This window comes from Galendromus occidentalis, unplaced genomic scaffold (assembly GCF_000255335.2).
Source record: "Galendromus occidentalis unplaced genomic scaffold, Mocc_1.1 scf7180000077486, whole genome shotgun sequence".
NCBI classification, from domain to species: Eukaryota; Metazoa; Arthropoda; class Arachnida; order Mesostigmata; family Phytoseiidae; genus Galendromus; species Galendromus occidentalis.
In genome coordinates, this window is record NW_003805474.1 from 75,786 (window position 1) to 93,424 (window position 17,639).

The 17,639-nt window shown below is 51.3% G+C and overlaps 2 protein-coding genes across 2 annotated transcripts; one reads left to right on the plus strand and one right to left on the minus strand.

Moving 5' to 3' along the window:
• Positions 1-47: 47 nt before the first annotated feature.
• Positions 48-12,313, minus strand: Nf1 (neurofibromin 1). The gene is made up of 22 exons (XM_029112215.1): positions 12,254-12,313; positions 11,709-11,846; positions 11,230-11,322; positions 10,860-11,035; positions 10,649-10,767; positions 10,363-10,508; positions 10,109-10,276; positions 9,902-10,000; positions 9,744-9,812; positions 9,463-9,606; positions 9,310-9,380; positions 9,076-9,175; positions 8,686-8,859; positions 8,279-8,589; positions 7,528-8,105; positions 3,172-6,876; positions 1,779-3,008; positions 1,134-1,546; positions 805-1,015; positions 537-686; positions 317-441; positions 48-185 (listed from the first exon to the last, which is right to left on the minus strand). The coding sequence occupies exons 1-22, from the start codon at positions 12,311-12,313 to the stop codon at positions 48-50; spliced, it is 8,418 nt and encodes a 2,805-aa protein (XP_028968048.1).
• Positions 12,314-13,164: 851 nt separating this feature from the next.
• On the plus strand, positions 13,165-14,671 carry Orc5 (origin recognition complex subunit 5). The gene has a single exon (XM_018640504.1). The coding sequence runs from the start codon at positions 13,329-13,331 to the stop codon at positions 14,586-14,588; it is 1,260 nt and encodes a 419-aa protein (XP_018496020.1). The 5' UTR covers positions 13,165-13,328; the 3' UTR covers positions 14,589-14,671.
• The last annotated feature ends 2,968 nt before the right edge of the window (positions 14,672-17,639 follow it).

The window sequence follows — 17,639 nt, forward strand, 5'->3', positions numbered from 1 at the left end:
GGCCAAGAAGCAGAGTTCGCTTTTGATGCCCGAGACAGCTTTAATTGCTATTCTCCTTGGGGCGTCCTCTGCTGTTTGGACTGGGAGGCGCGCAGTGACCGTTGCCGTGGGAGTTGAGGATGGCCTCGAGAAGTTTCACCGCTTGTGGATGCCGATGCGTTCGACGTGGTCGCAGCGGCCATTTCCTGCGAGAAGCGGTCTCGTTAAGGCGCGATAGCGATGAAATGCGTTTATAATGAAAATTCTCTACTGCGATTGCGTGCGAAGTATAAACTATCATTCGTTTTGTCTCTGGCATTTGACGACGGCTGCAAACCTTTTCCGTCGGAGATCCCAAGGCTAGGCTAGACATCGAAGACGAAAGATTTATGGTTGACGCCACTGACAATGACGATGGATAGTGCTGGAGTATTTCGCCATTGCCTGGTTCAGATTCCTCATCTCCTGGAAATAGAGCACGACATCAGAATCTCGCCGAAGGTGGCCTCATTTCGAATCCTCTTGTGCCGGGGCGGATATTGTCGAATTCCACTGACCACTTATGCATGTGTCCACCATAGCCTCGAGGGCATTGACGAATAAGTCGACGCTGTCGAATGAAGCCGGTTGAGTTTGAGTATTCGCAGCATTGAGTTTCGTCGTTTCAAAGGGTCCGGCGAATCGCCACAGCCCACCAAAGCCAATGCCTGGAACAGAAGGCAGACTCGCGTCGTCAGAGCCAGCTCGGTTGAGAGATCGATTCGGAAGTTTTTCGGTAGGAGTCACATATCCCGACATAGCTCGATGTTACCGAAAAATACTCACTTTGCAGGTATAGATGCATTTGATTCTGGTACTGTTCCTCACAGAATACCACCATGTTTTTGATTATGCATTGCACGGCCGAGAGGATTATTTGGTCATAGCCCATAGAAACAACACTATTGATTTTCCCATCAAGGAGTGGAATGATTACAGGGAACACTTTGGGAAAAACGACGGAGGCTTCAGCAAGATATTCGTAGAGAATGCGTGCCTGTGGAAAGAATCCCGACGTGAGCAACGTTCTCCCTACGCACGGACGAGCGGCGTCGAAAGAAGTTCCCGCAGAACCGAAACCCCGGATGTTCTCGTGAGTTCTCTCAGAAACGAACCTCGTTTTCATCGGTTGTGCATCTGACGAGTGTTGCTAGAATCGTCAATGCTAATGCCTGTTGAGAAAATTCTACCAGGACCTCGGGATCCAACAGGACATTGTCTTCGTTCGAGATCGATACACGACTGGCTTCGACAGGTGTATCCGGAACCGGTGGAGCCGTCGGCTGCGGCGAGGCCACGTGCTCCGACGTGTGACAGTCCTTCAGAGCTGGTGGAGCTGAAGCTACGGGCAGCTGTTGAGGGGAGAAAACCTGCTGGGCATGTGCAGATAGCGTTTGATTATGGAATCCCGACGTGGACGGACCCTCGTCCATCGAGTGTTCCCGCAGCTTCTGACCCTGAGCCGTCGATGGTGCCGAGCTCGACCGGAGGACCATTCGCTGATTGCTCCCAGACACACCGTCCATCGCTACAAAGGAAATCGTGAAGAAAGGAGTTCAAGCGAAATCATTATCGGAGGGGCTTATTATCAAATTGATTTCCATTCCAGAATCGGAAAGGAGTTTCCCCTCGTGATTTTCCCCGGGCAGCATAATGATTCCGCCGTGGTCTTGGAACGCATTGAATCATCGAGGACGGTCGAACGAAACCAAGTTCTTCCGGATCGCCTCTCATCGGGTTCCGCGCGCTCCCAAACTCACCAGTGTCGAATGACTTCGTTTGCGTCTGTCCTGCAGAGACACACTTCGATAGGAGATTCGGGTTCTCCTTCTTCGGTGAAACCGGGTTCACTGGACTCGTGGCACCGGATTCGGCCGGTCGGTTCATCGTTATGGCTGGGGTTGTCCGATGTTTGAGATGACAACGGGATCGCACTTCTCCGGAAACTGCGACCAGCGCGCAAAGGTAGGCCACGGATTCGGCGGTCACTTCGAACTTGTCCCGCTTGTGGGGCTTTGCGACAATGGTTAGGAGAGTATTCAGGACGCGAGTGGTTCGTGAGACTGTCGTAGCGGATGGATGTCGGTAGCCCTTTGCCAAATGGCCAACCAGAGCGAAATGGAAATGGAACGTGAAAGACAGACCCACATAATGGTCCAGTTGTTTAAAGTGCCATTCCAGGGGATCACGTGTCGCCATCATGATATTTCTCAGCGTATTGGGAGCCTCGAACATTCCTTGGGAATCTAGCGTGTGGAGATTCTGCTCCAACAACGCCAGTCCTGCGGCATATAGTTTCATTTCGTCCAATTCAAGCACAAAAATCGCCACCCAGAACAATGATCGGTGGATCGGTGATTCGGCACGGATTAGCGGTTGCAGTCTCGTAAGACACATGATTATGGATTCGATGAGCTGCATGTCCGTGAACGACTCGAGTGCTTTGACGAGAATTCGCAGCAACTGTCGGACTTCCTGGTCCCTGACCGATTTGCAGATGCAACCGTACACGATTAGGGCTCGAGATTGTATGGCTGGATTGTAGCGGAACGCGAAACTCTTGGCGAGTGTCGTCCACTGATGCAGCCAGTCTGAGCCGGGGGCGTTCATGGTGCAAGCCTCCATGATTTCGAGCAGCGCGTCGGTGATGACTTCGAGCGATGTTAGTGGAATTTTCTCCGAATCGCTTCCGATACTGGTAAAGAGCCGATCGATGTGGAGATCATTTTGTCGGTAGTTGTTACGGAAGGCTGTGACTGCTGTGGATTTCACTTTCGAAATGCCGAACAGTAGGTAGAACTTTGGCAGAGAGAACTCGTCCAGCGACAGACGTAGGATGTGTTTCCCGTCGCTGAACGAAGGCTTCGAACATGTGCACAACGAATGAATAACGTTGATCACGAGGCCGTGGATCGACGCGCGTAAAGACAGGGGTCCGGTATGAACCAACAAGGTGATTATGTGAAATAGATACGGTAGATGGCTGGCAACTGCAAAGGGAGACAACGGGGTAGCGTTAGTCCTTCTCCCCCGAGCTTGACTGAATCGGGAATCAGGCCCGATTCAAGAACATGGAGAGAAAAAGAAAAAAAAGCAAAAAAAAAAGAAACATAGAAAAATCGAAATGCCATCTTCGCACGACGAGACACTCACCGTCCAGCGAGTTGTTGAATGATAACATGAGGAGGTATCTTGCCAAAACGGCGATGTCGTTCCACATCAGATGCTGTTCTAAACAGGTAGTCGGTGAATTGCATGTCCGCTCGATCACACGACATAACCTGCTTATAACTTTCATAGCGACCAATTGGACGTTCGCCGAAGCTAACGCCACTGCGGTATCGGCCATAATTTCTGATTGTAGCGACCCGAGGCCTCTTGTCACACTCCGCTTGATGAAACTGTCTAACACCATGTCCAACAGGTCGGACACTTGACCCATCTTACCCCATATCTTAGCTTGGATGCTTGGGTACATTTCAATTTCCTCAATTGTCAACGTGATGAGCTTGTCCAGGATCGAGGCCACCCGTTGGCGTCTCTGGTCGTCGGTGTGTTTGCAAAAACGGGTGAGATTCGGTAGCCACGGCGTCATGTATTCGAGGCAGAGATGTTTCAGCTCGATTGAAGAGTTCGAAAAGCCTTGGATGCATTCTTCGAGGAACTCCAAAGTCAGATGGTACGCAGACTGGGAGAGTTTATCGCTGATCTGCTTTATGAAGATCGTGTTATTCGACGGAATGCAGAGCCCGTTCGTCTCCAGTAGTTGGCCGTCGATCTTGAGGTCGAAAGTTTGCGTGAGCGCGCACATGAGGTTGTACGCGGCGGTCCGAAGACTCGGATCCGCCGACCCGAGGTTCAGCAGGGCCATGTTGAGCAGTGTGCCAGGGACGTCTTTCGGCCGAATTTTCGTGTGTACCGTCACGGAGTCGGGCTGGGAGAGCTCCCAACGGGTCCGGATGTGGATAATTGCCTGCACGATGGTATCGCAATCGTTGTGTATAAAAGATAGAGGCCCACTTTCGTCCGCGATGGTCAGGGTGAATTGGTTGTCGTCGACCAAGCAGACTTCTTCGATCTCCGACGCGTAGTACACATCGTTCAGCAGAACGGAATGCGAGAGGACTTTGGTTTTTTCGGCGGACGTCACCTGGATTGCGGTCGGCCCAACTTTGATCGCGACCTTGGTGTCTTTATGGCTGAGTTTGAGGGCGTTATTGAACACTTTGAGGTCCTCTTCCAAGCTGAGCGTCGCACCGGGTAGTTGCAGCTGTTCGACGTCGATAAAGTCGCTCAGACGGGACGGCGACTCGACGAACAGAAGTTTCCGCGAACCCTTGATCGGTGCGAGAATACGCTCGTGGTACTTGGTGTACTCGCGGACCCACGAATTGCAGTTGTAGATGTAGACAGCCTGAACGTTTTCCATCACGACGTCCGGCATGACCAGAAACCACTTTTGTAGATATTCGGTACGGAAACGGTTGTCTGCCGACGTATGCGTGAAATCGATAACCACTTCGATTGGCTTTTTACAGTAAGGTTTGAGGACTTGAATTACGTGATACATGAGGAGGTCGCCGTTGACTTCACCGATTTTATAACGGCGAGCGATGTAGTAGAACACCGGATGACCGGCTTTGCTCGTCCCGCTCTGATAGAATAGATTCAGAGACTTGATGGATTTGTATTCGTCTTTTTCGAGAACGTTGTGGCGATTCATGAACTCCTCGAATTTAGTGGACGTCATATCCATGCTCGACCACTGCGAGTCCATAGGCTTGTGTTCCGGAGGGCCCAGGTAAGCGAGCAGCGTTGCCATTTTGTCGAAGGGTCGTCTTCCCACCGCCTTGTGATCCCTGGACGAGGACAGGTAGTCTCCGATCTTTTCCTGGTGATTCCAGAGCAGGCGGTGGAGAGCGTGTACGTTTGCGTCGCTGATGAACGGCATGGCATGGGTAGTTGCGTCGTTGGGCTCACAGTCCGACGTGATCTGCATCACCCAGCGGCGGTTGGTCTCGAAGTTGGCCCGTAGGAAGTCGTTGAACGGGACCATGTGCTGTTCCTTCGAGAACTCGATATGGTTGGCGATGTTTTGTAGAATCTTCGACATGAGCATTAGACCACGCTTCGTCCGCGACGAAGGCTGACGGTCGACGATGCCCATCTCGTACGGAGCAACGATGGCCGGATTAATGAATCGGAGATAGATTACGGTCCCGACGGCCGACAGATTATGTGGATAGTTCGGGAATCTCTTATTGAGAACCTGGTATAAACAGTGACACATGGAGCGCAGTTGCGGCGGAAAGCTATCCGCCGATTGTATGATTGCCGTGAAGACACGACTCGTCAGCTGGAGCAGATTTAGCCGATTATCCTCTACATTGTCCGATGGATCAGTACGCGCTGGATCTACTTCATACGAAACCTGGTTCGCCGCCGGCTCCAAAAGCGGGGTGATGAGAGGTCCCAGCAAATTGAGGAGGTACGACGCACCGTATATTTTGAAGCAGAAGGCCATTATTTTACTGCCGAGGGAGTTCCCACGGAATAATGTTGTCATGCAATCTGACAACTCGACCTCCTTGTAGAACATGTTCCACAGAAGAGGACTCAGTAAATGCTTAGCATCGAATAATGTAACGAATACCCTGGCTAATTCATCCATCTGAGGAGTGACCACAACACTGGCAAGTGCCATGGCGATTGGAAGTTCGCCTTTGTCACCGATCATGGTGACAAGTTGCACCAACTGCTCGAATCTGTCGGCGAGGACCGTTTCGGCGAGCATGTCGAATTCGGTGCCCTGTTGAAGGATCTTCGTGAGCACCTCCATGAAGGCAGCGCGAGTCTGGAGATCTTTGTGGTAGCCGAGCCCGATCGAATGCATCAGGCCCGAGTCAATGTTGGCGCTTAGAAGGTTTGACATAGCTTGAATGGTTACCCTACGGAGCTCGGTCAATACTGCTGCTGTCATTCTAAGATTACGAACTGCTACTGTGGTGCCAGAGGGTAACGACGCGGGTCCTAGACCGTCCTTGCAATCGTCTGGGGTTTCAGTACATTCGTTCAAGAGATTCATGAATAGTGAGAAGTACTTTAGGAACAGTTGGGATTTTGCTTCCATTAAGTCTCCTCGGTCGTTTTCCTCCGGTTGAAGTGGAAGCCCGAGGAGAAGTGCGGCCACCGCCCGCATGCACGCCTGGTCGAGGTCGCGGGTCATGGCGGTCACGTCCCCACTCGCGGGCGGCGCGATCTGGTGCGAGTTGCCCATGACCCAATCGGTGAGGTATTCGACCATTTTGTTGCGGAACTTCATCTCGTGTCGGAACGACAGGTCGTCCCGACGTCCCATCATCACCTCGACCAGTTGACAGAGCTTGGTCTTGATTTGGATGGCGTGCACGGTCGTGTCGAGATGCCGCACGTATCGTACAATAGCAAGCATTAGCGATTCCATGGAGGTGACACCCAAGTGCTCGGCATTATGTTCGCCGCGTCTTTCGAGTATTGACTTTATGATGAAAATTATGTGTTCTACGAAAAGCGTGTTCGTGTCGTTGACGGCTACTTGGCCTTGCGAGTCGAAAAACTTATCGATGTTGGCTTTCACCTGATCGAACAACATTGGGTATAGTGAGGGCGCCATCTCGTGAGCCACGAGGTCTTTGACGTGTTTCTGTATCTGAGTGCCGAATTTTTCGTTGGTGCACGTCAGCAACTTCAGTACTTGACCTACAAAATCGAACACCGGGCAATAAGTAGAGCTCACCTCCAAGCTGGTCCCCAACATTTTCCGATTCTGCTCGCGCTGCTGATCTTTGGCCGTTTGCGTGCTCGATGTCGCTGATGTTGCTCCGGGAGGAAGGGACATCGACGATTCCCGAGTACATTCCCGTGGACTTGGTTGTTGTTGTTGTTGCTGCTGCTGTTGTTGTTGTTGCTGCGTCGAATTCTGCTGAGCTTGTTGTTGCTGCGATTGTTGCTGTTGTTGTTGTTGTTGCTGCGGCTGTTGCTGAGGAGACTGTAGCTGTTGCGTCGGTTGTTGAGGAGACTGTAGCTGTTGCGCAGGTTGTTGAGATGCCTGCAGCTGTTGCGGTTGCTGCGGCTGCTGCGGCGATGTCTGCTGCTGCTGTTGTTGTTGTTGTTGCTGCTGCGGTTGTTGCTGAAGTAATAATGGTTGTTGTTGCTGTTGTTGTTGTTGTTGCTGAAGCAGCAGCTGTTGTTGTTGTTGCTGCTGCTGCTGCAGCTGTTGTTGTTGCTGCAGGAGCTGTTGCGACGGAGGTTGTTGAATTAGTTGTTGTTGTTGTTGCGGCTGCGTTAGTTGTACTTGCTGATGTTGGTGCTGCGTTTGTAGTAAGTCTTGTTGTTGTTTCTGTTGTGGCTGCGGCTGTTGTTGCGACTGCTGATTTACACTCGATTGTTGTTCTCTTTCGTTCGATTGCCGGTCGACTGAAAGCGTCGTATTCACAGAACGTGTGCGGCCGGTCAGGGCACCTCGTTGACCCTGGTTTTTGTTGACGTTTTTCCTCTGAAGGCAGACGCCGCCTAGAGCAGCGAGGAACCCTGTCATATTGGCCCATTCATTGATAAGATCCTCAAAATCATGATCCGTGGTGGCGTGCGATGCTCGCCTCTTGATAATAGCTGCCCGATGAACATTATCGCCTATGGTGATTTCATCCAACTTGGCTTTTGGATAGCTGCTTAGAACGGCGCTTGTGTAAGTCCAGGTGACGAAGCTGTCCTCCCAGGCCAATAGGCAGCCTGGCGTACAGTGCTGGACTTTCCGCAACAAGGCCATGATGCGCTTTTGGAGCGCCGCACGACCCGTTAACAGAACTTGTGATGCTGCCGCAATCTCCATGTAGACGACGTAGTTGGGCATTAAATAAGTGACACTAAGATCGTCCTGTCCGCATCTTACGTCAGCTTCTTCGCAGCTCAGCGCGAAGCATGACATCGCTACGAGGACGGCTTCAATGTCGATCGACCACAAGTAGGTGAACCAAACCATTTCTTGTTTGATCTGACATTGCTTACAAATGGCAACGTGACTCCCTAGATTGGCATACTCTCTGTGTCTGGAAAAAAAAAGAAGAATCCATTGAACTGAGATCCGACCGGAGCTGAATTCGAACACTTCCCCTCCCTCGCCGCTCCCCGGAGAGAGAGAGATTCGCTTGCACCTTGGAGCGGTGCATCCCTGTCCCGACCCGTCTCGAGAGAAAAAGATTCGAGAATTCTGATCACTTACCTTCTTAGGAAGGCGTTTCGGCACTTCAAGACTTCTCGTAACCACTTGAGTATTTCCGCGAAGTTCGACACTTGGTGCTGTGCCAGTTTTTGCGCAATTGAAAATATCACCTGTGAACTTATATCCCAGAAAGAGTTGATTGGTGCCTCTGGGTTCCACATTTCGATGTTGTCGGGATGATGTAGAACCAAGGACGCTTCCATCGCTTCCTGAGCTACGTCGGGTATAGCCTGATTCAGCATTAGGGCAACCAGGCCATTGAGGAGCCCCAATGTGGACGCCTGGATCTCATGACCAGCCTTGCCAGGATTCTGAAACATCGGATCGTCTCAGTCGAAGAATACCATCGCCCTTCGGATAACCCAATTCGTCGATGAGGTTAATTCCAAAGCTCCGAGGAGACTTACACTCAGCATGAGCATTGGATCCGCACGGCACAGACGCACGAGTAGTAGCATGATATTCCGGTGACCCAGCGTTTCTTCGCCTCTCTCTTTGAACTTAAGCGTACTCACTTTCTCTTTCAAAGTTAATGAACTTATCATGCGCAATGAAGTGTGCGCCGGAAGGGAGGTTGAAACCTGAAAAGAGGAATGTAGCGCTCGAACGACGGCATCCGACAAGCTCTCCCCCGAAAGATAACCGAAAACATAGGAACGAGAATTCAGCCAGCCCGAATAATGTTCTACGATTTTTCGGATCGTTCAGAAAGATTCGGACCAAGAAAGAAGAGGGGCATAAGGGAACTCAATCAAAAATGGGACGATTGATCGGAAGAAGCGTACCATATGTTTTACCTTACTCATCGTATCGGTAAAAAGAGAGCGAAGGTCGGTTGCCCTCGAATAGAGCACATCAATTTGAGGCCACCAGGGCAGCCGAGGCTGGGTGATGATTCTGTATAGAATTTATTCTGTCGTAGATTGTCGAATTCGCTCGATACCACAAATTCAAAAGTTGCCGTCGGAAATAGAGATTAATGAATAATGTTTGTCGCATCGCCAGTCAAAGAGAGGAAACAGCATCCAAACCTGTGCAAGGCGCTGAGTAATACGTAGTGGTAGGTGGTCATGTTCACGTTGTTCGACTGATTGAGACACACCTGAATGAAACGGGAAATGTTTCCATGAGTATTGGCATCGATAGCCGATTCCGTCTGAGCCGTTTGAAGAAGGGATTCTGACCTTGAGTGCCTCGTTGTTGTGAGGATTTATGCGGAAACAGGACACGAAACAGTCGATCATCATTTCGACGTCTGCCCACATGGCTGACTGAGAACTTGATCTCACGAATGGTTTCGATGGATTAAATAAAAGGATTTTCAAGTCCTGGAATTGAGAGAAAGCATCGAGTGATCCCATACGGGCTAATCAGGAATGAATTTTCTGAGGTGGCGGGGTGACTTCTCGACGCCGACTCATCGGCAGCGGAAAAACTCATCCGAGGGAGCCAGCTCGGAACCTACCTGCATAACAGATTGCACTAATGTGAAGACAACGTTCGTTGAATCCAATATATTGATGTACGTGGATGCCTGTTTTCGGGAAGAGGTTTTGATGACTTAGAGTTCAAGAAACTTTCAGCTTCCTCAGAGAAACGCTATTCGACTTGATTCGGGCTCACCTTGCACAATTTGACGCAAGTTACTGCGGCTCCTTCTGTTAATTGTTTCGAGGCGCCATGGGGCTGTAGAGCCTTTTTCACTGCGTCGATGAAAGCTTTCTGTAATCGAATGGGGTTTCAGAACTCTATCCGAATGGTCTCCTGAATCTGTAGATGGACGCGTCGAGGCGTCTCAATCTGGATCCGCTGCGGAGAGCGCAATCTTACCTTTTTCTGATGTTTCGGGCTGCATGGCGCCCCTCCGTCTGCGTTGACTATTTCCTCCAAAATTGAGGGACAGAGGAGGAGCAGCATGATCTGCAAGGGCCACGCTTGGGCTTTCCGTTTGTTTGATTCGGCGAATAGTTCGAGTTGTTCGAAAAGTCGATCGCATATCTGTAGAACGTTTATCGTTATCCGAGTTAATATCGTGGGTTCTGATTATTATCATTGAGCAGCTCCCGTTTCCTAGGGGTCCGAACCTCTGCAAGTTCGTCATCTGGTCTCTTCTGTAATTCCATGAATTCTGCCGGGTAAGTGTCGAGCCAATTCCATATTGCTTTCTCCAAGCTGCTCATCAAGCACACGTAGGCGTTTTTCCGCGGAGTTTTCATTTTCAATGAGATTTCTGCAGAAACATAGAAAGGGGGTTAACCGCCGAGGACATCCACTGAATGAGATGCACCCCGTGTTTCCCCTTCCAAGGATTCCTGCTCCGAGGCTTCTGAAGGCTTCCCCGAGGAATCTCAGTGCCCGGCCCGGACTCACCGTTCAGGAGCTTCGTCAATCGAACCAGATCCAGATTTATGTGCTGTATCAGTTCTATGTCGGAGAAGTCGGCTTGCTCCTCTGAGGCAGTCGATAATTCGGAGAGCTTGCTTTGTATCCTAAGAGAAGACGAGAGATCGTCATGTTCCCGCCTCACTAGAGAGAAGATGTATCTCATCATCCCACGAATGCTGTCCCAGGCTCTACGTACCGAGAAAAGACCGTGCTGAAGTTGTTTTGCGAGAGAGCTTTCAGCACCTTCGACGCCAATGCTTTCAAAGGTGTTACCATTGGTGAATCCGGCATGTCCATAAGTTGGCAGAGCTCTCGTAGTAAAGCTTTTACATGGATCGCCTCGTCGAAGGTCCTTTCCGCGGTGATGCTCTGCTGCAATATTCGAAGCAGAAGTTCAGGAAACAGCTCCCGCGGCACTTATCGGAGATTGTCATTTCGAACGCGGCACCTGCTGCAAAGCTCGCGCACGCGACGCAGTAAACAGCGTCGATTTCGGACAGGACTTCCAACACGTCGGTCCGCGGTGAAAGTTCGTAAATCGCTCAACATGTCTGATGGAAACTCACTCTTGTGAAGCATTTTTCCAGGGTATCCAACACTATAAGTTGAGATTCGTAGTAGTTTTTCTCGAACTCCGGTTGAAGGGTTCCGTGTGAGCGCTAGAATTGTCATTTGCGAATATTAGGAAACCATCTCAGAAAGACTGAGCTCATCGCCCGAGCTCGGACCCCACCGTTTAATTCCACAACAAACGTTTCCACTCTCCCACGGCATCCGACATCTTGTTTGACGAGCTAACTAACACGTTAATCGCCACGGCAAAACCCAGTGACCTCAAGTCACCACCGACCAACGACCCACTCCGATCACATGGGTCGTCGACTTCCCTCGAACCCATGGAGTACAATCAAGGAAAAATTCGTCAGAAAGAGAAGCGCTCCTCATGAACAATGTGGGCTAGAACTCGGAGGAGCGAGAGTGTCGACGTGCTAGACGACGACGACGACCCTCCACCGCTCAAGGGATTACCGATGGGCCCACTTACCTCAATGCTTTGAAGAATTTTGGTCAGCGATGAGATGATGAGAGAAAACTTATGTTTCGAGATGGCGATTAGGCATTCGATGATTTGCTCCACATTCTGCTTACTATGTGTACTCGACGTACCGCTCCGACATGGTAACTGCAAGGTGGAAAATCCCGTTATCCCAGTGGTCGCGCTGCTCCGCGCGATCTGCAGTCGGTGCTCCACCGGAACCGCGCACAGTCGTCAGCTTCACAGGCGTCAGCGGTCAGCTGTTAGAGCTGACGCTGCAGCAGAGCGGGAGCTCTATGAGCAGAGAAGGTTCCACAGGTCTTTCGGGCCAGGACGGTTGCAGCGCCATGTTTCCACCAGGCCCCTTCGTCGTGGACTGATCGCGGATCGGAGCACGGCGCGGCGCCGCGCCGTCCCGCTGCCCAGGGGTGCGAACCGCACCCGCGCGTCCGCGCAACGACGGCTCGAGTTCGCAATCGGGAGGGCTGACCGAAAGACTGGCTGGCTGGCTGTACGTGGACGATGGACTGTAAAGGGTTGTGAGGGAAACGAACCTGCTCCTCGAAACGGGTGATGAGAGAGGTGACCCACTCGACTGGCTTCGGAGTCGTCATGGTCAGCCAGTGTTGAGGACTCAGTGAGATGCGGTACGGTCGACCCTGGTTGGTGGTATAGCGCTCAAGACGGTGACAACAGGGGACCCTAGAAGCGCCATCTTTCTCGACTGCTCTCTGCGGCAGCTCGGTTCTCACAGACGGACTCGGGGGCTGGGACCATCGTACCACAGTGTATCACGTGTGATTCGCGCGAGCTCAATGTACCACAGTCAGAGAGCTCGGAGAACTCCTCCTCCTCCATGACGTACACGGCGCGCGCACAGCCTCGGCTAGCGCCCCTCCAGACTAACAAAACTAGAAACTCTTAACTTAATCCGCTTAGAAAAAGTGTGAGTCCTAGAATTAGCAGCTTGCGTACTCGTTTTCACCATCGTTTCGGGAGAATGCACTCGGTCAGTCAGTCTGTCGCTAGGTCGGTCGGTCATTCGCTCGGTGGGACCAAGAGGACACTACCGAGATTACCGACTCGACACTCGGCGAGCTGTCGTCGGCTTCGCTCTTCACGGAACACGCGATCGCTGCTGGCAGGCCAGCACTTTGGGAGCGAGCGAGAAAACCCTGGACGCAAATCGAGAATACTGGATGCAACCAATATTTTCCCTGCGCGGTTCCGTCAGATCTGCTGCCATTGTGAGATTTCAGCGACTGGTCGATCGAGAAACCATGTCGAGGACCGGAGTTACCACGGGAATCCCGTGGGAATTCATGATCCATCCCGGGACCGTGTCGTAGCCGTCAGATTCCCCCTTCCGGCTGCCATCCACAAATCAGAGTTGACTGCCCCCCATGCACAAGACCTATGCGGCGGTGCGGGGGGGTTCCGTCGTTTAGCGCTAAATCTCGGATTCGCGCGCCAAAAGCTACCGGCTAGGGGAATTGCTCCGGAATCCAACGATCGTCTACTCCGTGTACGGTCAGTGCTTGTAGATGTGCTCACATTGACAAGAGATCTTCCCGTGGAATCGAGACTTCAATCCGCAAGAACTGATCGTCCGTGAGAACTGACAGCAAAATGCTCTTGGAGCCCCTGGTCGGTCGTCAGGAGCAGCTGGAAGACTTGGAGACGCTTCTAGGACTGGAATGCGGCATCCCTGTTCAGTCTGTGTACGTGTACGGCGACTCCGGGAGCGGAAAAACATTCTGTGTGAAACACGCTCTCAGGGGCCTCAACCACGTCTGGCTCAATTGTATAGAGATTTTGATGCCGCGATGTGCTTTTTCATCGATCATCAATAGCTTGAAAGTCTCCGAAGTTCTTGAAAAACTCGAGGACATCACTAAACTGACTTCGTGTGACACCTCCTCGGATTTCATTCGAATATTCACGCAAACACTGCCGATCGACGAGAAGCTCTTCATTGTATTCGATGACGCACACAGACTCCGCGATCTGGATTTGTTGACTTTCTTCTTGAGGCTCCAGGAACTCTCGAAGCGACAGGTGTGCTGCATTTTCATCTCGACAGTGCCATTTTCGCATCTTGTGTCCACAACTGATTTCTTCTGGCCGCACGAAGTCCACCTGCCGAACTACAGTCAAGAGGAACTCTGCGGAGTCTTGATACAAGCGAAGGCACACGGCTACAGCGATGAATTCTACGAGAGCTACGTGAAGCTAGTTATTTCGATGTTCAAGAACGTCACTACCAACGCCAAAGAGCTAGTCCACATCGCCAAGACCAATTTCGAGTATTATGCCGCCCCGTGCAAACTGGATCCGGATATCCAGTCGAATAGTTTGAAGCTTTGGAAGAACATCGAACCGTATTTAAAGAATGCCATGGATACCGTTTACCTGCGCGATACTGATGCACGATGCGGGAACTCCGATGGCTCGAAGATGGCGGTCAAACAAATTATAGAACTCCCGTTCTACTCGAAGTTCCTTCTGATAGCGGCTTATCTGGCATCGTATAACCCGGCGTCAACCGATAAGAAGTTTTTCGTCAAGAGAAGCAATCGGGAGAAGAGGAAATCAAGCGCCATCAGAAAACAGAAGCCAAATTATCATCTACTCGGACCCCGGCCTTTCCCTCTGAATCGACTCCTTGCCATATTCCACGCGATTGTCGATAGTCCGGTAGAGCCGCGTACAGTCCTTTCAAGTCAAGTCTCATCCCTGGTTCATCATAAGCTTATAACGCAAGCCGCCGCGAGAGACCCGTTGAGCGAGCCTCGCTATAAATGCTGCGTCGATTTCGATTACATAACTGCTATCGCAAAGACTGTGAAATTCCCCGTAGTGGAGCATCTCGAAGATTTCAATATGTAGGTAGTTCTAGTACGAAGTGATTTCCGAGCTCCGGCGGTAGACTTTTGGACAATAAAAGTTAACGTCGGCGACAAGAGTCGGTCGGGGAGCGAAAGCTTGGAGCCATTATTTGCAGAATCGTATATTTCTCTTCAACGGGAACAATGTTCCCCTTATGATGCGGAGTAAACAGTCTCGGGCCTTACGGATAGGACTCCCTCCGAATACTAAGGGACCATTACCACCGCCAGAGGGCCCTCCGCGCCTAGCGTATGCAACAGGTCTCTAGACGTCGTGAATTCTCGAAACAGTATTTCTCGACTGCAGCGAGTCCCGAGGGGCTTCCCGATATGAGCAGATAAGCCCGGTTCTGGAAGTGCGTTCTCGCGACGTAACAGAGCCAAGAATTCCAGAACCTCGGACGACGCTGGGATCGGTGCCGCCTTTCCGAGTATCGATCAAGTATGGCTGGATAATTATTATTTCCTCTAGGAAGACTGCTAGGCTCCTCAATGATCATGGAATGGTCGTTTCGATGCGAGAAAATCGAAATAGGAGCAGAAGTGTCGGTACCGCTTCTTGGGTCAGTCAGCTGTCGTCCTCTCGCTTCACTAGCTTGTCATGGAGTGCTTCGCAGAGCGGGAGGAGTCCGGGGAGTGTTCGTCTTTGAACGCCGCGCAAATCTTCATTGAGACGCAACCGCAGGGGATGTCCTAGGACCTCGGAGGGAATTACTATGAATCGATCGGCCCCCGTCACATACGTCTAGGACATGCCCGGTCATCCGCGCTCATCTGTCTCGAAGAACTGGGTTCGGGAAGAGAGAACAATGCCGAAAGTTTCCCACGAGATCGTCGTGATATACCTTGCAGGCATAAGGCCAGTCGTTGGTCGTTTTCGGCTGCAGATTTCCTGATTCTGTTTCTTTGAGCTAGACGCAGATGAATCTTTTGCATCTGGTGCCTACTTGAATTCGGGCTTTGGATTGACGCGTCTTGTTAACCTGAGCGATCGGATCGATCGCGTTGACGCTGCGTTCCTTCTTGAGACAGCTCCGGTGTCCGATTGAACGAGACTCGCTGTCTTCGTTGAGACCTCAGCACATGTTCTTATGATTCCATATGTTCTTCTTCGATTATTCGCTGTTCGACCCGCAGACCCACCTCTGTAGCACGAAGACCCAGCTCCGCTCTGGGTTTGGGGTTGGTGCATCTTCCTCAACGGCTGACAGGCGCGTCCGGTAGAAACGAGCTTCGTCCACTTACCGGTCTCGGCGGAATTCGCAGGTCTTGGTGCATTCCGATGCGAGTCGATCCGCTCCCCGACTCCATCTCCGGGAGCGATGCTCCGACGAAGCGGCGGAGCGGCACAAAGTTCGCGACGCGCGGGAACAAGCCCCGGCTCACGGGAAGTGAGGGAGTGGCGCTATTTCCCAGTACGATCCCCAATCTCTTCTGAGGATGATTCTCCGTTCTATGAGCATTCAACTCCCTATACTCATTATCGTTAGTCCTATTCTTCAGAGTATAAATCGGTAGTTCGCCCTATAGAGGGCTCGTCAGGATTGCTCCAAATTGTCACATGAGAGATTAATTATTATTCTCCCGATATGGAGTCCCCCTGCTTGAGGCAATTCGACCTCCCTAAGCATCGAGCTCATTGAATCATTTATTTCATTCTAGGGCCTAATAGGGTCTCGGACATTATGCTCGATAATGGATCGGGATCCCTTGTGACACGTCGGGTCTCCGGGCTCTTCCGTGGGAAACACTCGTCCTGGTATTTTTTGTGTGCTGTGACTCCCAGTTTGTGAAGGAGGTATCTCATTGTACAATTCTCCGTCGATCCCGGGGGTGTCCACCGGATCTGAGAACCAACCAATCTCTTGCGATAGGTCTGTATGAAAACCACGTTTGCAATACTGGTTGAGGAAACGAGTAAAGGGGCATTAACCTCTATTCCGGATGAAAGACTGAGGCACCTTATCGGTCTTCGGAGAGCGTCGAGATCCACGCCATCAACACCGTCAATATCTTCCAGTACTCACTCTTTCTACCGGAAAATAAAGGAGGAGAGACGCTGCAAGAGAACCTTCATTAGGAACTCCCTGCCCCTGGACCGCAAGGAGAAAAGAATGAGCGAAGATTTTTGAACGCGGAGATTTTCGCTTGAAGGAGGAACGCCAGCGAGGGTGCCGTTTCCTGATCTGTTCCAAGCCGAAAGCAAGATCTCCCCACGGGTACTTGTGCTCGGGAGAGCTTGTCCTTCAGCTCTAATACCATGGAGAGATTCGTAGAGAATTTCTAGCGACGTGAAGCGACGTCTCCTCCTTGAACTCCGCCCATTTCTCAAAGAAACCGTGAACATTCTCCAGCTGTATCACAGAGAATATGATTCAATTTCACTTGACGGACCCATCGAGATGCTCACACGGATACTTCTGACACCACTGTGACACTGACCGAGACGAAGCGGAAAGATCTGTAGACGCAATGCTCCCATAGATTGGAAGTTCAGGCTCTGAAAAACAGGAGAAGAGGCGAAGAGAAAGGCTCCGGAAAACTGATAAAAAGGCGGAATAAGGCATGCAAAGCGATCGGGAAGGATGCAGGGGGAAAGCCGTCCAAGGACAATTATATCGAGTTGGAGCTCTCCATCCATTCTTTCCGGCGTTGCACGTCATTCGGACACGAGGCCTATCCACGAAGGAGTTAGAAGTGTTTCTCGGGAATCAGTCATGAAGCTGTTAGGATCGGCAACCCAGGGGACCGCTCCGAGAATCGGCCGACGTTACAGCTCGACTTGGAAGAGGGAGCAGCCCACTTCGACTGCTCTAGAATGACAATTCCATACGAATAAATCAAGACTCGTAATCGACGAAATGAAATCGACTCAACGCCGCCTAATCGGATGGAGTCGGGACCGAGTGTATGACATCATCGGAAGCTGGGAATGAAGTCCCGAGTCGTGGAGCTTCTCTGAGGATTTCGCAATTGGATCAACGGGGAGTCGAAGTTCCAGCCCGGGATGTGTTTCGATCGAGAATCCAGATATTCAGATCAGCGAGGATGC

What these genes read in the sequence shown, in the direction of transcription:
- Orc5 (XM_018640504.1), top strand. Translation starts at nt 13,329, where the DNA reads ATGCTCTTGGAGCCCCTGGTCGGTCGTCAGGAGCAGCTGGAAGACTTG.
- Nf1 (XM_029112215.1), bottom strand. Translation starts at nt 12,313, where the DNA reads ATGACGACTCCGAAGCCAGTCGAGTGGGTCACCTCTCTCATCACCCGT. An exon ending in TGGAAAAATGCTTCACAAGA is followed by an intron (nt 11,036 to 11,229) that starts GTGAGTTTCCAT and finishes CGAATATTGCAG; the next exon opens with CAGAGCATCACCGCGGAAAG. An exon ending in CTTGCGTCAAATTGTGCAAG is followed by an intron (nt 9,813 to 9,901) that starts GTGAGCCCGAAT and finishes TCCCGAAAACAG; the next exon opens with GCATCCACGTACATCAATAT.